General features: G+C 33.8%; 1 protein-coding gene across 2 annotated transcripts in view; it reads right to left on the reverse strand.

The window, feature by feature from the left end:
- Window positions 1-5,798: 5,798 nt before the first annotated feature.
- Window positions 5,799-15,348, reverse strand: part of LOC144968631 (ribosomal protein S6 kinase 2 beta-like) — a 33,711-nt gene continuing 24,161 nt past the window's right edge. The window contains exons 21-22 of one of the 2 annotated variants that reach the window (XR_013644618.1): window positions 14,241-15,291; window positions 5,799-6,042 (exon numbers count right to left, since the gene is read on the reverse strand). Coding sequence is in view for 1 of the 2 variants with exons in the window: in XM_078907161.1 (XP_078763287.1) it covers window positions 15,160-15,291 (132 nt within the window). In the remaining variant the exon portion in view is untranslated. Of the gene's footprint in view, window positions 6,043-12,192; window positions 15,292-15,348 lie in introns of those variants that run through there. The other variant, XM_078907161.1, reaches the window with a different exon arrangement.

A 15,348-nucleotide genomic window follows, 5' to 3' on the forward strand; every position in this document is an offset into this window, starting at 1 on the left:
TATATATTTTTTTATTTGGAGGGTGAGATGGCCTGAGTGGTTATGGCATTGCACTGTTAATCCCGAATCTGATCCCTGATTCAGGCACTTTTTTCCTTGGGCAAGATACAAAGAACAAACCCGAACGGAAAAAAATATATATATAAATAAAATAAGAACATTCATATAGAGCACATCTACAATTTAACTATGCTCAATGCACTTCGCAATGCTTAATTTATTCCCCCAGCAAGCAATATGGAGCCATATTTCTATTTCATACAGTACTGGTTGTCTTTTAGGCTTCTTTTTGTACTAATACTTACAATATTCATCACTGCCTATAGCCAGATACTCTTTCTCACCTAAGACAAGTTGGGTAATGTGTGTAAAGTGTCTCATCCAAAGACACAACATTGGGACCAGAATTTTCCTCAATCATCGTTACCATCTGGCCACTGACTATGCTTACCATTGATCGAGTTTTGTGACTACGACACCTCTCCTCTGTTTTCAAGCTACACCCTTCTAAACTGTCCCACACTGCCATCTTCACAGACTCCAATTCAGATCTCCAAGCTCTGGATTCAAATAAAATCTCTCCAACCTTCAACAGCTTAATATCACAACCAGATGAATTCCTTACAATACACAGAGTAGACTTATCTCTTCAATTGATACCGGAACATTCAAATTTACCAGGAAATGACAATCCAGACAGTCTAGCCAGATTCAGATAAACACTTTTGCAACTATAAATCCTCAAAGCGAAACAAATTATCAAAACAAATAAGAAAGAAGAATGGATGAACAGGTGCGCAATGAGCACCATAGGTACCTAGATGTAGGTATATTTACCCATATGACCACCTGTAAAGACTGATAATTTAGATATGCTCAGAAGACACCAGCAAAACATCATCTTTCAACTAAGAACACAACAAATACTGCTCAACAGCCATCTAAGTAAAATTACAGACTCGTCCCCTACCTGTCCCTGATGTCAACACCCCCAATGAAACAGTAACAAACCCCTTATTGGAGTGCCACCTCTTAACGTCCTAAGATGCACATTCCTCCCATCAAATCCAATCATCAGTAACACACTACAAAAGACGTCTAGGACCAAAAGGCTAGAGCTCAGCTGGTCGCTGGTTCGAATAAGTAAGTGACAAGATGAGACTGAGCCACCGAGCCTTACGAAATGAGGGTCTTTTCAATTATACACTTCACACAGAAGCAATTTCATTGGTCGGGTCACCAATTTCCTCTCAGCCTCTTTTGTGATGAATTCTGGAGATTTTGGCAATCTGTCAAATTATCATTATCACAGGTCTTGCGTCAGAGTGTGGAACAAAAGTGTGATGTAAAAAAACTGGTTCCAATCTCATTGGAATTGTAAAACCACTCTTCCGAAGGACTGGTTACATACCTTGTGTAATTGATCTTCAGGTTTCAGGGTGATGGCTTCTTATTTTCTAGTCTAAATATATGCTGATCATCAAGAAAGATCATTCATCCTCGCTCGTTTACATCCCGTAATCCTAAGAATCAGCCTACCAACCTACACATCCTGCTACTAAAATAGTTATGTGGAAAAGTTGTAGATCTGAAGTTAAAAAGTCCCAAAGAAAAAGTCAAAGAAATGATTCCACAATTCCATAAATGTGCCTATTTTGACAGTACCTAAAAGTCCCATCCAGTCACAAGCAAAGGACCCCACTATTACGAGGGATACACACAAATGCATACGAAGTACACTATTTTCAGAACTGTTTGTTTTTATGTTTTTAAGGGTTTTACGGCGCTTGCAAGAAAAAGTAAGACAAAGGAGAATTGGTTCAAATTGGGAACAAGTGAAGATTCCAAGAGAACACAATGTACTTAGTTTGAGATCACCTAAAAGTCTCATCCAGACATCAACACAGGATCCCACTAAGAGGAATACACTCGAATATTTACAGAATATTTCCAAAATGGAAAAAATAACTAACAATACATAACAGAGAGATGATTTACAAGGAAAACAAATCATCTCCCAAAATTAATACTAAGCATTTGTTTCCCTCTTGGTTAAAGACTCCAGCAAGGACCAGGACAAAACTAAACCATCTCATTCCAAAACAAAGACAGAAAACAACTCAGAAAAATAGATATAAGAGGTTAGAAGACACAGTATGCAACCTTCCTGTCCACTCTGGGAAGCCAAGAACCCCAGCCAGAACTTAGTTTGAGATCACCTTAAAGTCTCATTCAGAATCACCTAAAAGTCTCATTCAGACACAAATACAGGTATCCATTAAGTTTATAAACTATTATAAAACAAAAACGTTACAGTAAATAACAGACACAGAGATGATTTATAAATTACAAGGAAAAAAATATCATCTCTCAAAACTATAGCTATTGACTGCTTCCCTCTCAGTCAAGGACTCTGGCCCGGGCGAGGACAAAACCAAGTAATTTTTTGTTTGTTTTTTAAAGGGTTTTACGGCGCTCGCCACACACTTAGGTCATTTCAGCGCCATTAAAAAGGAAGAAAATTGGATAGTAAAAAAAAGTTATAGATTTACAAATAAAAGCAAACGAGAAAAATATGACAAAGGGGAAGGGATCAAAGAGGGAACATGTAGATTCCAAGAGCATGTTATCAGTGTTCTAAGTTTGAGATCACTTTTAGTTTTTAAGGGTTTTACGGCACTTGCAACACATTGTTTTTTGTTTTTGAGGGTTTTACGGCGCTTTCAACACACTAAGGTCATATCAGCGCCAGTAACTGGGTCGGATCTTTGACCTCCCATGGTGGGCAGGAGGTCACTTGCTGTGTCTTCTATCCCCTTATATCTGTTTTCCAATATGCTTTCTGTCTTTGTCTTGGGATGAGATTACTTGGTTTTTTTCCTAGCCCTGGTCGGAGTCCTGGCTGGGAGGGAAACAGTCAAATGCATAGTTGTTGTTTTGGGAGATGATATTTTTTTCCTTGTAAATCATCTCTCTGTTATGTATTAGTATATTTGTTATTTTTTAATGTATAATGTAAGCATTTGATTGTGTTCCTCTTTGTTGGATTTTGTTCTTGTATCCGGATGAGACGTATAGGTGATCTCAAACTAAGTACATTGGTGATATGCTCTTGGAATCTACATCTGATCCCTATTTGTTCCCAGTTCCCCTATGTCTTACTTTCTCTTGGATGCTTCAATTGTAATTCTAGAACGTTTTACTATCCCAGTTTCTTCCTTTTTACTGGCGCTGATATAACCTAAATGTGTTGCAAGTGCCGTAAAACCCTTAATAACAATAATAACATAAGCATTTGAGTGTGTTCCTCTTTGTTGGATTTTGTTCTTGTGTCCAGATGAGACATAGGTGATCTCAAACTAAGTACATTGGTGATATGCTCTTGGAATCTACATCTGATCCCTATTTGTTCCCAGTTCCTTGGGTGGGGATCCTGACCTCCCATAGCGGGCAGGGAGGTACATGCTGTGTCTTCTATCACCCTGTATCTGTTTTCCAATTGCTTTCTGTCTTTGTCTTGGAATGAGATTACTTGGTTTTGTCCTTGACTGAGAGGGAAACAGTCAAATGTATAGTTATATTTTTGGGAGATGATATTTTTTTCCTTGTAAATCATCTCTCTGTTATGCATTGTATTATGTTTAGTTTACATATTATATTATATGATTTGTAAAAATTTGAGTGTGTTCCCTTTAGTTGGGACTTTTGCTTGTGTCTGGAAGAGACTTTTAGGCGATCTCAAACTAAGTATTTTGATAGTGTGCTCCTGGAATCTACATGTTTCCTATTTTAACCAATTCCCCTTTGTCTTACCTTTTCTTGGGTCCTTAAATTGTAATTCTAGAACTTTTTACTATCCCATTTTCTTCCTTTTACTGGCGCTGATACGACCTTAATGTGTTGCAAGCGCCGTAAAACCCTTAAAAACAACAAAACAAGCGCCAGTAAAAAGGAAGAAAATGAGATTGTACAAGTTCTAGAATTACAATTAAAGCATCCAAGAATAAGGCAGACAAAGGGGAATAGGTTCAAATAGACCAAGCAGAGGTCCCCACTAAGAGGAACACACTCAAATGTTTACAAATCATATATTAAAAAAACAAAAACAAAAAAAACTACATAACAGAAAGGAAACAAAACATCATCGCCCGAAACTATAACAATATATTACATTCGACTGTTATCCTCCCAGCCAAGGCCTCTGGTCAGAGTCAGGACAAAACTAAGTTATCTCATTTCAAGACAATTACAGAAAGCAATTGGAAAACATATTTTATAAGGGGATAGAAGACGCAGTATCTCCCTGCGTACTATGGGAGGTAGGGAACCCCACCCAGAAGACAGAAAGCATGCTGGAAAACAGACATAGGGGGATAGAAGACACATGTATGTACCTCCCTGCCCACTATGGGAGGTCAGGAACCCCACCCAGTTGCAATACATTAAGGTCAAATCAGCGCCAGTAAAAAGGAAGCAAATGGGATAGTAACAAGTTCTAGAATTATAATTACAATTAAAGCACCCAAGAAAAGGTAAGAAAGGGGAATTGGTTCAAATAAGAAACAGGTGTAGATTCCTAGAGCACACTATCAAATTACTTAGGTCACTAAAAGTCTCATCCAGACACAAGCAGGGGTCCCTACTAAGAGGAATACACTCAAATGTTATACAAATCATATATAATATAAAGAAAACATAATACAGGGCATAACAGTAACAGAGAGATGATTTACAAGGAAAAAAATATCATCTCCCAAAACTGACTATACATTTGACTGTTTCCCTCTCAGCCAGGACCAGGACAAAACCAAGTAATCTCATTCCAAGACAAAGACAGAAAGCAAGTTGGAAAACAGATATAGGGGGGTAGATGATTTTTGTGTTGTTTTTAAGGGCTTTACGGCGCTTGCAACACATTTAGGTTATATCAGCGCCAGTAAAAAGGAAGAAAATGGGATAGTAAAAAGTTCTAGAATTAAAATCAAAGCACCCAAGAGAAAGTAAGACAAAGGGGAACTGGGAACAAATAGGGATCAGATGTAGATTCCAAGAGCATACCACCAATGTACTTGAGATCACCCATGTCTCATCCGGGTACAAGCACAAAATCTAACAAAGAGGAATACACTCAAATGCTTACATTATACATAAAACAAAAATGACAAATGTAATAATACATAACGCAGAGAGATGATTTACAAGGAAAAAAATATCATCTCCCAAAACAATAACTATGCATTTGACTGTTTCCCTCCCAGTCAGGACTCCGGCCAGGGTCAAGGACAAAACCAAGTACGTAATCTCATTCCAAGACAAAGACAGAAAGCGTGTTGGTAAACAGATATAGGGGGATAGAAGACACAGTATGTACCTCCCTGCCCACTATGGGAGGCCAGGAACCCCACCCAGGGGGTGGAAGACGCAGTGCAGTAGGAACCCCACCCAGTGAGATCACTTTAAAGTCTTATCCAGACACAAGCACAGGTACCTACCTACTAAGAGGAACACGCTCCAGTTTAAAAAATCATACATATGTAAAAGAAAAAAATAATACAGTACATAACTAACAGAGAGATGATTTACAAGGAAAAAAATGTCATCTCCCAAACTACCTTCCCTCCCAGCCAGGGCCAGGACAAAACCATGTAATCTCATTCCAAGACAAAGACAGAAAGTTTGTTGGAAAACAGATATAGGGGGATAGAAAACACACAATAAGTGCCTCCCTACCCACTATGGGAGGTCAGGAACCCCACCCACAATGATGAATTTAAGGAAAAGGAATCAACGAGTGCAAGTTTTCAATTGGTTAATTTAATTTTTATTGATTATTATGATGTTAAGAAAAACGATTAATTCAACGAGTGTGGCCTTAATAACCACTACCATTGGTAGTACAAATTATGACGTATCAGCATGAAATAATAGCATCACTGTACAATAATTAATAATTATAATGATGATAATAATGATAGAGGTGACCCAATTATGGCGACAGGATAGTGAATGCTAACAAGAGTAAAACTTCCATAGGGGTATGAGCTCATTTCCACCAAAATAGTTAAACAAAATAATTAATAACTCCCCCCCCCCCCCCCCCCCCCCCCCCAAAATTAAAATAACATTTTAGAAAAATAATATAAAAACATGAATTGAGATTCGTTTAATTGTAGGTATCTCAGTATCTATGACACTAGAGTATCCAAAAGAACTATAAAATAATTCCACGTTTTATTTTGCGATTATACTTATAAATAATACATTGGACCAGGTGTTAGATTCATACTGTGGTTTCTGTTATATCAATTGTGACAATGAACTTTTAAATCATAAGTACACGTATACACCACTGATGGATATCTCTGTCATCTTTATCGTATAGTATCAGGAGTGGAAGTGGGAAATCTTTTGCATACCATTTGAATTTTAAAGTATTTAAATTTAACCATAAGTTCCGAACTTTGAAAAAAAAAAAAAATTTAAAGAAAAGAAATAATAATAATATAATAACAACAAGAAGAAAGTTTATTAACTCAGCCAGCAACTATTTTGAGGATTAAACTTCCCTCTAACTGCCGTTGTTTTTGTTTTCAAAGGTTGACTACACTTGCCACCCTTTAAAAGCAATGAGCTATGTAAACAATTAACCCCCCGGCTTCCCTCCTATCCCTGGACCTGAAATGAACTCAAGATCCCTTTTTGGAATGACACATCTCATTAACATTGACTATTTCATCATTGCATCATAACAAGGATTGTTAGGGATTTTTTTATAACATTCATTTTTAACAAGGCATTCTGTTGGGTGAATGGATGGCTGCATGGATGAAAGGGTATATCAAGGGGGAAATATGGAAGGAGAGAAGAGAAGGAAAGATTGTTAAAAAAAAAAAAATATTCATAAAGAAATAGCAAATAGAAAATCTTTTTGTTTTCGGCTTGGGCTGAAATATTTACATTAATCTTTACAGTTTCAAACTAGCGCACAAACAAACAAACAAACAAAAAATTCAACAATTGGTTTTCTCAGTTAAGTTTTCAATATACAAATTGCATGTAAAAGTTACCAATTTTTTATTTTTTTTTGTATTGATGTATTGCGATACAAAGACATACAAGCTAAAATGAAGTAATAACATTTTTAAAAAAATAATAACTGAAGCTCCTAATTAGCTAGGCAGACTGGATATTAAACTTTTCTTTTCAGATTCCTCCTATATTTATCAGGGATGCCCTTTACTAAAATAAAAAAGGCCTAATAAATTTTCTCGTAAAGACCATATATGAAAATATTTCATGCAAAGCTTCTTCTCTTCATCAAATAGTACAATCCTTAAATCATGGAAAAGGATACATTCATCTAGCTTCCCTTTAGCTGTTGCCTTTAAACAACCAATACCTTCCATCTTTAATCTTTAAAAAAAAACCAAATAAACTGACCATTACGTACAAAGTCAGTCGGAAGATTTCAAAAAGCCGATTTTTCAGTTTTAGCTGGGAAAAAGGCATCCCTGATTTATATTTATAGCCACCTAAACTTTTTTAAATAGATTATTTTCTCAGAGTAAAATCAATTACGGGCTACTGCCATATCAAAAGGAGACATATATTTGAAATTTTAGTCAGCTGCCCCCTGCCCTCTTCTTGGGTGCATCAATAGTAATACTATTTAGGTTCAATGCGATTCGTTGAAAGTACAAAATGGATTTAATGTTGATATAGTTTATTTTAAAAATGGACCCATTTGATGACTCCATGGTGCATATAGGTAATTATATGCCATTGAGATGATTTAATAGTGCAAAAGAATTTGGAACACGACTGGACAGAAATAATGGGACAAAAATCACCCAATAGATAGATCAGACAAGACGAGTTGCACATGGATGCATAATCTACGGCAAGCGTCATTGAGACGTGTAATCTTATTTCATAACATGAGTAACTTGAATCTCATGATGGTCGTCTCCCAATTTGAATGATTATAGCTTTCCATTATCTCTGCATCCCTTATTTAATTGTAATTTGTAAGTTTCATGGCACTTGTAGGTCATATCAGTGGCATGAAAAGGAAGATGACAGGGTAGAAAAAATATTTGAGATCTAGAGGTTATGTGTGCTAACAGTAACAAATAAATAGTTAGGAAATAGGAAAATATGGATAACACAAGTAGATGCAAGAGAAATAGTCTGCAATTTTTCAAATCATTCCCCCAAAAAATAAAATGAGCACGTTTCCTTCTCTGTTAATCTGTAAAAGATCCCAGACCGTGTCTTTGCAAAACAATAAGTAGAATCTATCAGGGACAGAAAGCCACAGAGACAAATATAAGAGAAAGAAAAAAACAAAGGAGCTGACCCCTATGGTATACAGGAGGAGGATGTTGCCTTTCAAATTTACCTCATTAAAATTAAAAAAAAAAAAAAAAATTATTGTAAATCATTCAAAATTTCAATTTTGTCAATATTAAGTCATGAGGGAAAAAAATCAATAATAATAAATCACAATGCATCGACTACAAAAATAAATGGGATTAAAATAAATTTCATGTATCAAAAGGTCAACAAAAACAAAAGATGTAATGTAGAGATAAACAAAAAGAAAATATCAAAATGAGTGACTACCGTTTTGTTTTTTTTAAGGGACCAGAAGAAAGAAGCAATTCTTCGAGGAAAAAACAGACAAACTTAGAGTGCAAATAACAAAATAAATTTCATCACACATCAACCTTCATAAACAAGTATTATCAGGTAACTGAGAATGTTAAGATAATAAAACAAAATAACCAAAAAAAAAAATAAAAAAATAAAATATATATATATAAATCTAAATCACACATTAAAATTCAAAATCTCAAACAAATATCTTGTTGAATAGGGCAAGGAAAACAATAATCCTTGTGTAATATATATTATATATATATATATATTTTCAAAGAGCCGATTCATAATCAAAACAAAGGAATCGGATGCAAACCGACAATGAGTCAGCTATGTTGTCAAAATCTAGCTACACTTGATCTACAGTATGCGATCCGCCGCCTCAAACTGGTATTAATTTATGGTAGGACGAGCCACAAGTCAAAAACTGAGCGTCAAAACGAGAAATTTAAGATTTTGGTTTTAGCCACTTTAAAAAACTATATTATCCATTTTGCTTCATAAAAGATCAACTTGAGCCAGTTTTCAATTTGTTAACTATAAAATCAATTTTCAGCACTTAAGCCACCCTCGCATATTACCAGTATGAGGCAACAGGTTGCACATAATTTCAAAGTTTAAATTTCTATTTTACAGCGGGTATTATTGTTAAGTTTTAAAGTCATTTTCCATTTTTAAAAAAAAAGTTGATATGCCACGCAAATTGATGATCTATTATACAGTTGAAAGGCGGGAGAACAACAACATTAGTAGTAACAACACGCTGATAAATTATCAAAGTAAAAAGCGACTACAATTCTATTTCAATGACATTATTTTTTTTTAAAACAAAAAAAAAAAAAAAAACCCAAACATATGTATATATTAAATTTTATCAAATTAGAAGTAAAGCTGAGGCAGGAAAAATCATTTCTATAAATATTTTTTTTAAATGAATAATTACGCAACATTAAAAAAAATATGAGCAATAATAACAATTTTTTACAAAAACAATAAAAGATATATCTAACATACATTTACATTTCATGTGAGCAATTAATATAAACTCCCAATTGTATATAAAAACTAAGATAATGTAACAATGCATAGAATGCCATCAGATGCATCCTCCTGCAACCGGTGTTAACGATGTATGTTTAATTATCTATATCATCACAGACGCTCAGCTCAAGATCCATTGAATTCAGAGTGGTATCTGATGCAGTGGAAAGGCTTTAACCTTTAAACTAAGTCCCTGAGTTTCCCTAAGCAATCTGGCTGTTTGTCCTCAAATTTTCGACTATTGTGTAGTCCGAAAAAAAAAAAAAAGAAAAAGAAATATTGTACAAGCTGTTGCATGTGTGCTCATGTTATCTGCCAGATATAAAATTCTATTTGATCATGGATCACAATGTTTTAATTTATAGGAGCCAATAAATATGATATTTATAGACACATTTTCCAACGACTACTGGCAGTATAATTTACTAACCGAGAAAGACAGAAGAAAGATAAGAGAACCACTAAACCATATCTCCATTCCATATCATAGGGTGAAAAAAAAATAACACCAAAAATTCTAAGAACCATGAATGATGCCCAGGAATTTACTTTGGAAGCTTAAAAGATCTTGCAACATTTTAATGCATAGAGTTCAAATTTACTGGGAGACTTCTAAATAGCTGGAAATTCCCAGCAATGACAAAGAAAGAATATAATATTTTCAAAAAATAAATCTTATTTCATGTAAAACTAAGGCCTTATCCCCTTTTTCAAAATTGCTTTGAACTGACATGGTGGAAGGAGAGAGAGTTGCAATGACTGATGTCTTTGTATGTCAACTTAAATCATTACACCTGATAAGGGAAACAAAGCATTCGTTTTTTTTCGTTTTTTTTAAAGATTTTTAACAACCCTGGGAACACTTTAAAGTCATTTCAGCGCCTGTAAAAAAAAAGGAGATGATGAGGGAAAGGTTTAGGGGACCGGTTCAAATAGGAAACCATGAGCTATCTATCAATGTGCCTATTTTGACATAACTCCCATCCTGGCACAAACAAAGGCTCCCTTATATGTTAAAGGATATTCAAAACTAAAAATGAAAAATAAAAAGTAACCTACAATAACAAAAACATGATTTACAAGGGAAAAAAACATCTCTTTAAAAAAAAAGAGCCATATGTTCAACTGCCTCTGTCCCTCTCAGCTAAGTATACCTGCCATAACCAGGAAAAGGCCGAGCAATGCCAATCCAGAACAAAGACGAGAGCAGCATGGAAAAAGTCAAAAGCAACTGGTTGATGTAGCCAGAATCCACGCTCTCAAATTACCAAGCATCAGACATTTTTTATTTTTAGAATGAGTAAAACCCACTAAACAGAGCTTACAAGAGTCTCTTTCAATAAGGGAATTGAATGGTAAAATAAAACCAAAAACACTTCAGATTAAGATGGTGGTTTGTCGATTTTTAGAGTCATTTTCATTTGAGTGCCAGGAAAAGAAGACAACAGGCTTAGATAAAAGCGGAAACAAAAGTAGATGTTATAAAAAAATGTACCTCTGTACCTGGTCTGACAAAAATCATGACCCTTACTTGGATCTTTGCTGAAAATGAAAATATGTACTATTACTAACAATATCTAGTTCTTAACATATACAATACAAGATCTGATTCAAACTTAATATAAATCATATACTGACATAAAACAAATAATCTGGAGATGATTTATAGGATAAAAAATAACCTCTCAAATGCTTGATGACACTGGCCATACATCAATGACATGCTGTGATCCCCAACCCAGACATTTCTACCTTATTTTTTGTTTGTTGCTTTAGGTCTCTTCCAACACAATTGAGGTTATATGAGAGACCGCTGAAACAAAAAAACAAGCAATCTAACAAAAATAGTACAAATGTCAATCAAAATCATAACCTAAAGATATCATAAGCTAAATTATAAATAACCAAGAACAAACAGGCAGAGGATTTACAGGAAAAAAAATATCCCCTGTCAAAAATACAATCACAAACCAAAGAAGCAGGATAGGCTAGTAAAGAGAAGAAGAAACGACATCACTATCGGATCGTACACCCATGCGAACATCATAGGTATATGATTCAAGGGTGATGCTCCCATCCAACCACCCGCACATTTCTACCTTATGTTGAGTACAAAAGTACTTAGTCTATATTGAGAGAAGCGACCCAGATAGAATTGCCCCAAAATGCCCTATCATCTCGTTTCATTTTCAGCAAAGAAGTTACAAAAATAAAATCCAGGCAAAACCATTTTATCTCAGTACAGACAAATACTGAGTGTATAATGTTGCCTCTGCGTAAAAAGTCTGCAGTTAAATACTTAGGGGAGGGATCAGCGATGATGCATTATTCATTCTAGCAGCAGCTGTCAGGCTTTTGGCAGTATTATGTTGGAAATTTTTTTAAAGATCTAAACAAAAGCACCATATTCATAAATATATATTTGGTTAATATTGTAAAAAAAAAAAATGAACAAACATGAAGTTACAGCACATAATAACCAAAGATTACTTTTAACAGTTTGTAAAAAAATCCTACTAATTTTATTTCCTCCAAGATCTACATTTAATAAAGAACAATAGATTGTTCGACAGATAACATAACAATCGTAAGGAACAAAAGCAAAAGAACGTATAACAATAAATTCGGACTGTATAACAACATTACAGTTCGTGTAAATTTTGTAAACCTTGCATATTATGTACAAAACAAATGAATTATTAGTTCTCATAATAATTGAAATTATTATAATGAAATCACATTAGATATTTTTCAAAAATAATATTTTGAAAAGATATAGTATATTTGACATAAAATCTAAGAAAAATGTTACATACCTACATGATATGATCTGGTACTTTAAAAAGCAATTTACATTTCAAGCCGTTTTTCTCTTTTATTAAATTTATATGCAATGTGGCTATTTAAGAAAAAAAATATACAAAATGTTTGACAAAAAGAGGGGAATATCTTGAGAATCAGAATTAGCGATTCAACATAAATAATAAATCATTTAGTATCAAAATAGAATCTAATATAACTCAATTTAATGCTTCAACTAACAGTCTTAAATTAAAATGAATCTTAAATGATTATCAGGTAATTAGTCAATGCCAAAATTCATTCTACAATTATATATTTTTAAACAGTTATGTTATAAATCAATAAGAGAGGTGTCAGTCCGATAAAATTGTCGCATGCCAATTGCCATGCTTTCCTTGTTTCTCATTGCTAATTAACATATTATGGGATCAGAGGGCTGCCATACAGCAGTCATACTCCACATGTTGCTAGACATTTGATATAATTCTTGAGTGATATGGCATATGACGAATGGCAAGTGATGCTCTCTGCCTGACACCTACCTTAAAATATATATATATATATATCTCTCTCTCTCTTTCACTCTCCTGTATTTGATATATAAGTGCATGAAACATGTCCACACAAACACATTCATTATTATTTATTACTGTGATCTGATATGCTTTTATGCGTCATTTAGTATTAAATCAGGAAATTCTTTCCTTGAAAATAAGATAGAAATATTTTTAAAAAATTGAAGTGAGCAACAATTTTTGTGGAAGGGTAAGAGTTCAAAACAAAGTTGAAAAGAAATGTAATACAAGCAGTTTTTTGCCCCACTGCTACGACAGTCGTACATCTTTTTTGCAGGAATGAAAGAAAAAAAAACCAAAAAAAACTTGCATATTTATCCTATTTAAGGATAATCAAAACAAGAGATGGGGAAAAAAATTCAATGTTTTTCTACTTCAAGAATATTTCACATCAAATGAAGTTGAGATTTAATCAGGCAAAATATAAAGAGAACAGGGAAGAATTTATATAAGGACATCTCAGTCATATATACACATTACATTATTTTAAAAAATCCAAAATAAAAAGCAACAGAAAGAAAAAAAAATGGAAAAAATTGTGGTTTACGATAACATTAAAGTTTTTAATCTAACTTTTAGCAACAAGACAAAATTTATTTTAAAACAATATCTCCTATAAATCATTTAGTTGTTTACAGGTGTATCATCAATAAGACAACACCAGAGATGCGACTCGGTTTCGCAATGTAAGTGGTCTCCCTGAGAAAATGGTCAAAATGATGTTGAGTAAAATCAAACATTGCCTTTAATGGGATATTCAAAGATACCACAAACCCCAGAAAATCGGCAAGTGTCACAAATTTTGAGAGTAATTGTGTATTTACAGTCACTGACAAATGTTAATACTACAATTAATATGTAGTAAATATCAGACTGACCCTCGAATTCAAATATAAATAATGTCATTGTGATTTCAACCCTTGAAACAACAAAATAGTCAATGGCCAGATGTGAGAATGAGTGAGGCACCAAATTTTACATCCACAATTCAAATTTTCCAGCCACGGGCAAAAATTCATTGCCAGATAGCTTTGGGAAAATTTTACTCGAGCTGGAAATTTCAGATATAAGCCAAATGCCAAAGTGACATCCTTTGATGATATATATGGGTAAAAAAAGAAAACTGAATCTTCTGTTCAAAGCCTAGAAGTTGTTTGTTACGAGCTCATATCCATTTTATTTATTTCTTTGTACACATTTCTGGCAAGCTCACTGTTCATATGTCAGCTCAAAAAAGGATATCTCACATCAGCAATGAAAAGTTCAATTTTCACACAATTCAATTTTTATCATGGCAACGCCACTATCTTAATTATGCCCGTTGTTTGTTTCTTTCTTTATTTGTGATGACAATTGAAAATTTGTTAACCCTTTTGCTTTTCAGAAAATTAGAAAATAAAAAATAAAAATAATCTTGTAGCAAAATATAGGAGATTCAAAAAATTATAAATATTTGTGGTGAAAGCACAGGGATATTCAAGAAAATGTGAACATTATAATTATATGAGCACCTATGCACATCATTACTATCAGGCACCATTAAATCAAAATACATGTCAAACCTAAAATGTGCACAATTCAATTGAATGCCTTATAGTACACATAAAGTGTTCATATTTTATTGAATCACCCTGTATTCTTATGCCAAAAAAAATAAAGTGTTGAATATAAACAAGCACTTAGCTTAATAATCCGGAAGACGTTTACAACAAATCAGGTAACAGATATTAAGTCTGTTACTGTATTACCCATTCGACAAGGAAATGACGAATCTACTTACTTCATGACAGACATCTAAAACCAACAAATATTTTTTTTAAAAACTTGTGTTTATCTCTGGACAAGCCTGTCAATAGTCACATACTATTATAGCTGCAAATATAATATAAGCTTTTACTATTAAACTAAAAAAAAAAGTTGGAAAAAAAACAAATAAATTAGAAAATAATTTTCTATAAATAAGGAAAATTATTGAAGCTGTACGTTATCAACGATTTCTATTGAATAGCATTTTGCTATGCTATCTACTGTCTCCCTATTTGCTCATAACTCCTTTATGCAACCTGACATGACAACAATGTTATAATTCTGTAGAGCTTTTGGGTCTCGCCTTGCCACGCCGCTGGGCAAGCAGAGAAGCTCCTACTGGTTCGAGTGTTGCTTGTTTGTGGTTGTGGGTGTTCAGGGCTTTGAATGTTGCTGCAACTGATCCCTGTGGAGAAGAAAACACAAATTATTATTATTGTGATTATAATAATAATCTACATAC

Source organism: Berghia stephanieae, chromosome 3 (genome assembly GCF_034508935.2).
Source record: "Berghia stephanieae isolate SIO BIC M18660-M18661 chromosome 3, UCSD_Bste_1.3, whole genome shotgun sequence".
Lineage (NCBI taxonomy): Eukaryota > Metazoa > Mollusca > Gastropoda > Nudibranchia > Aeolidiidae > Berghia > Berghia stephanieae.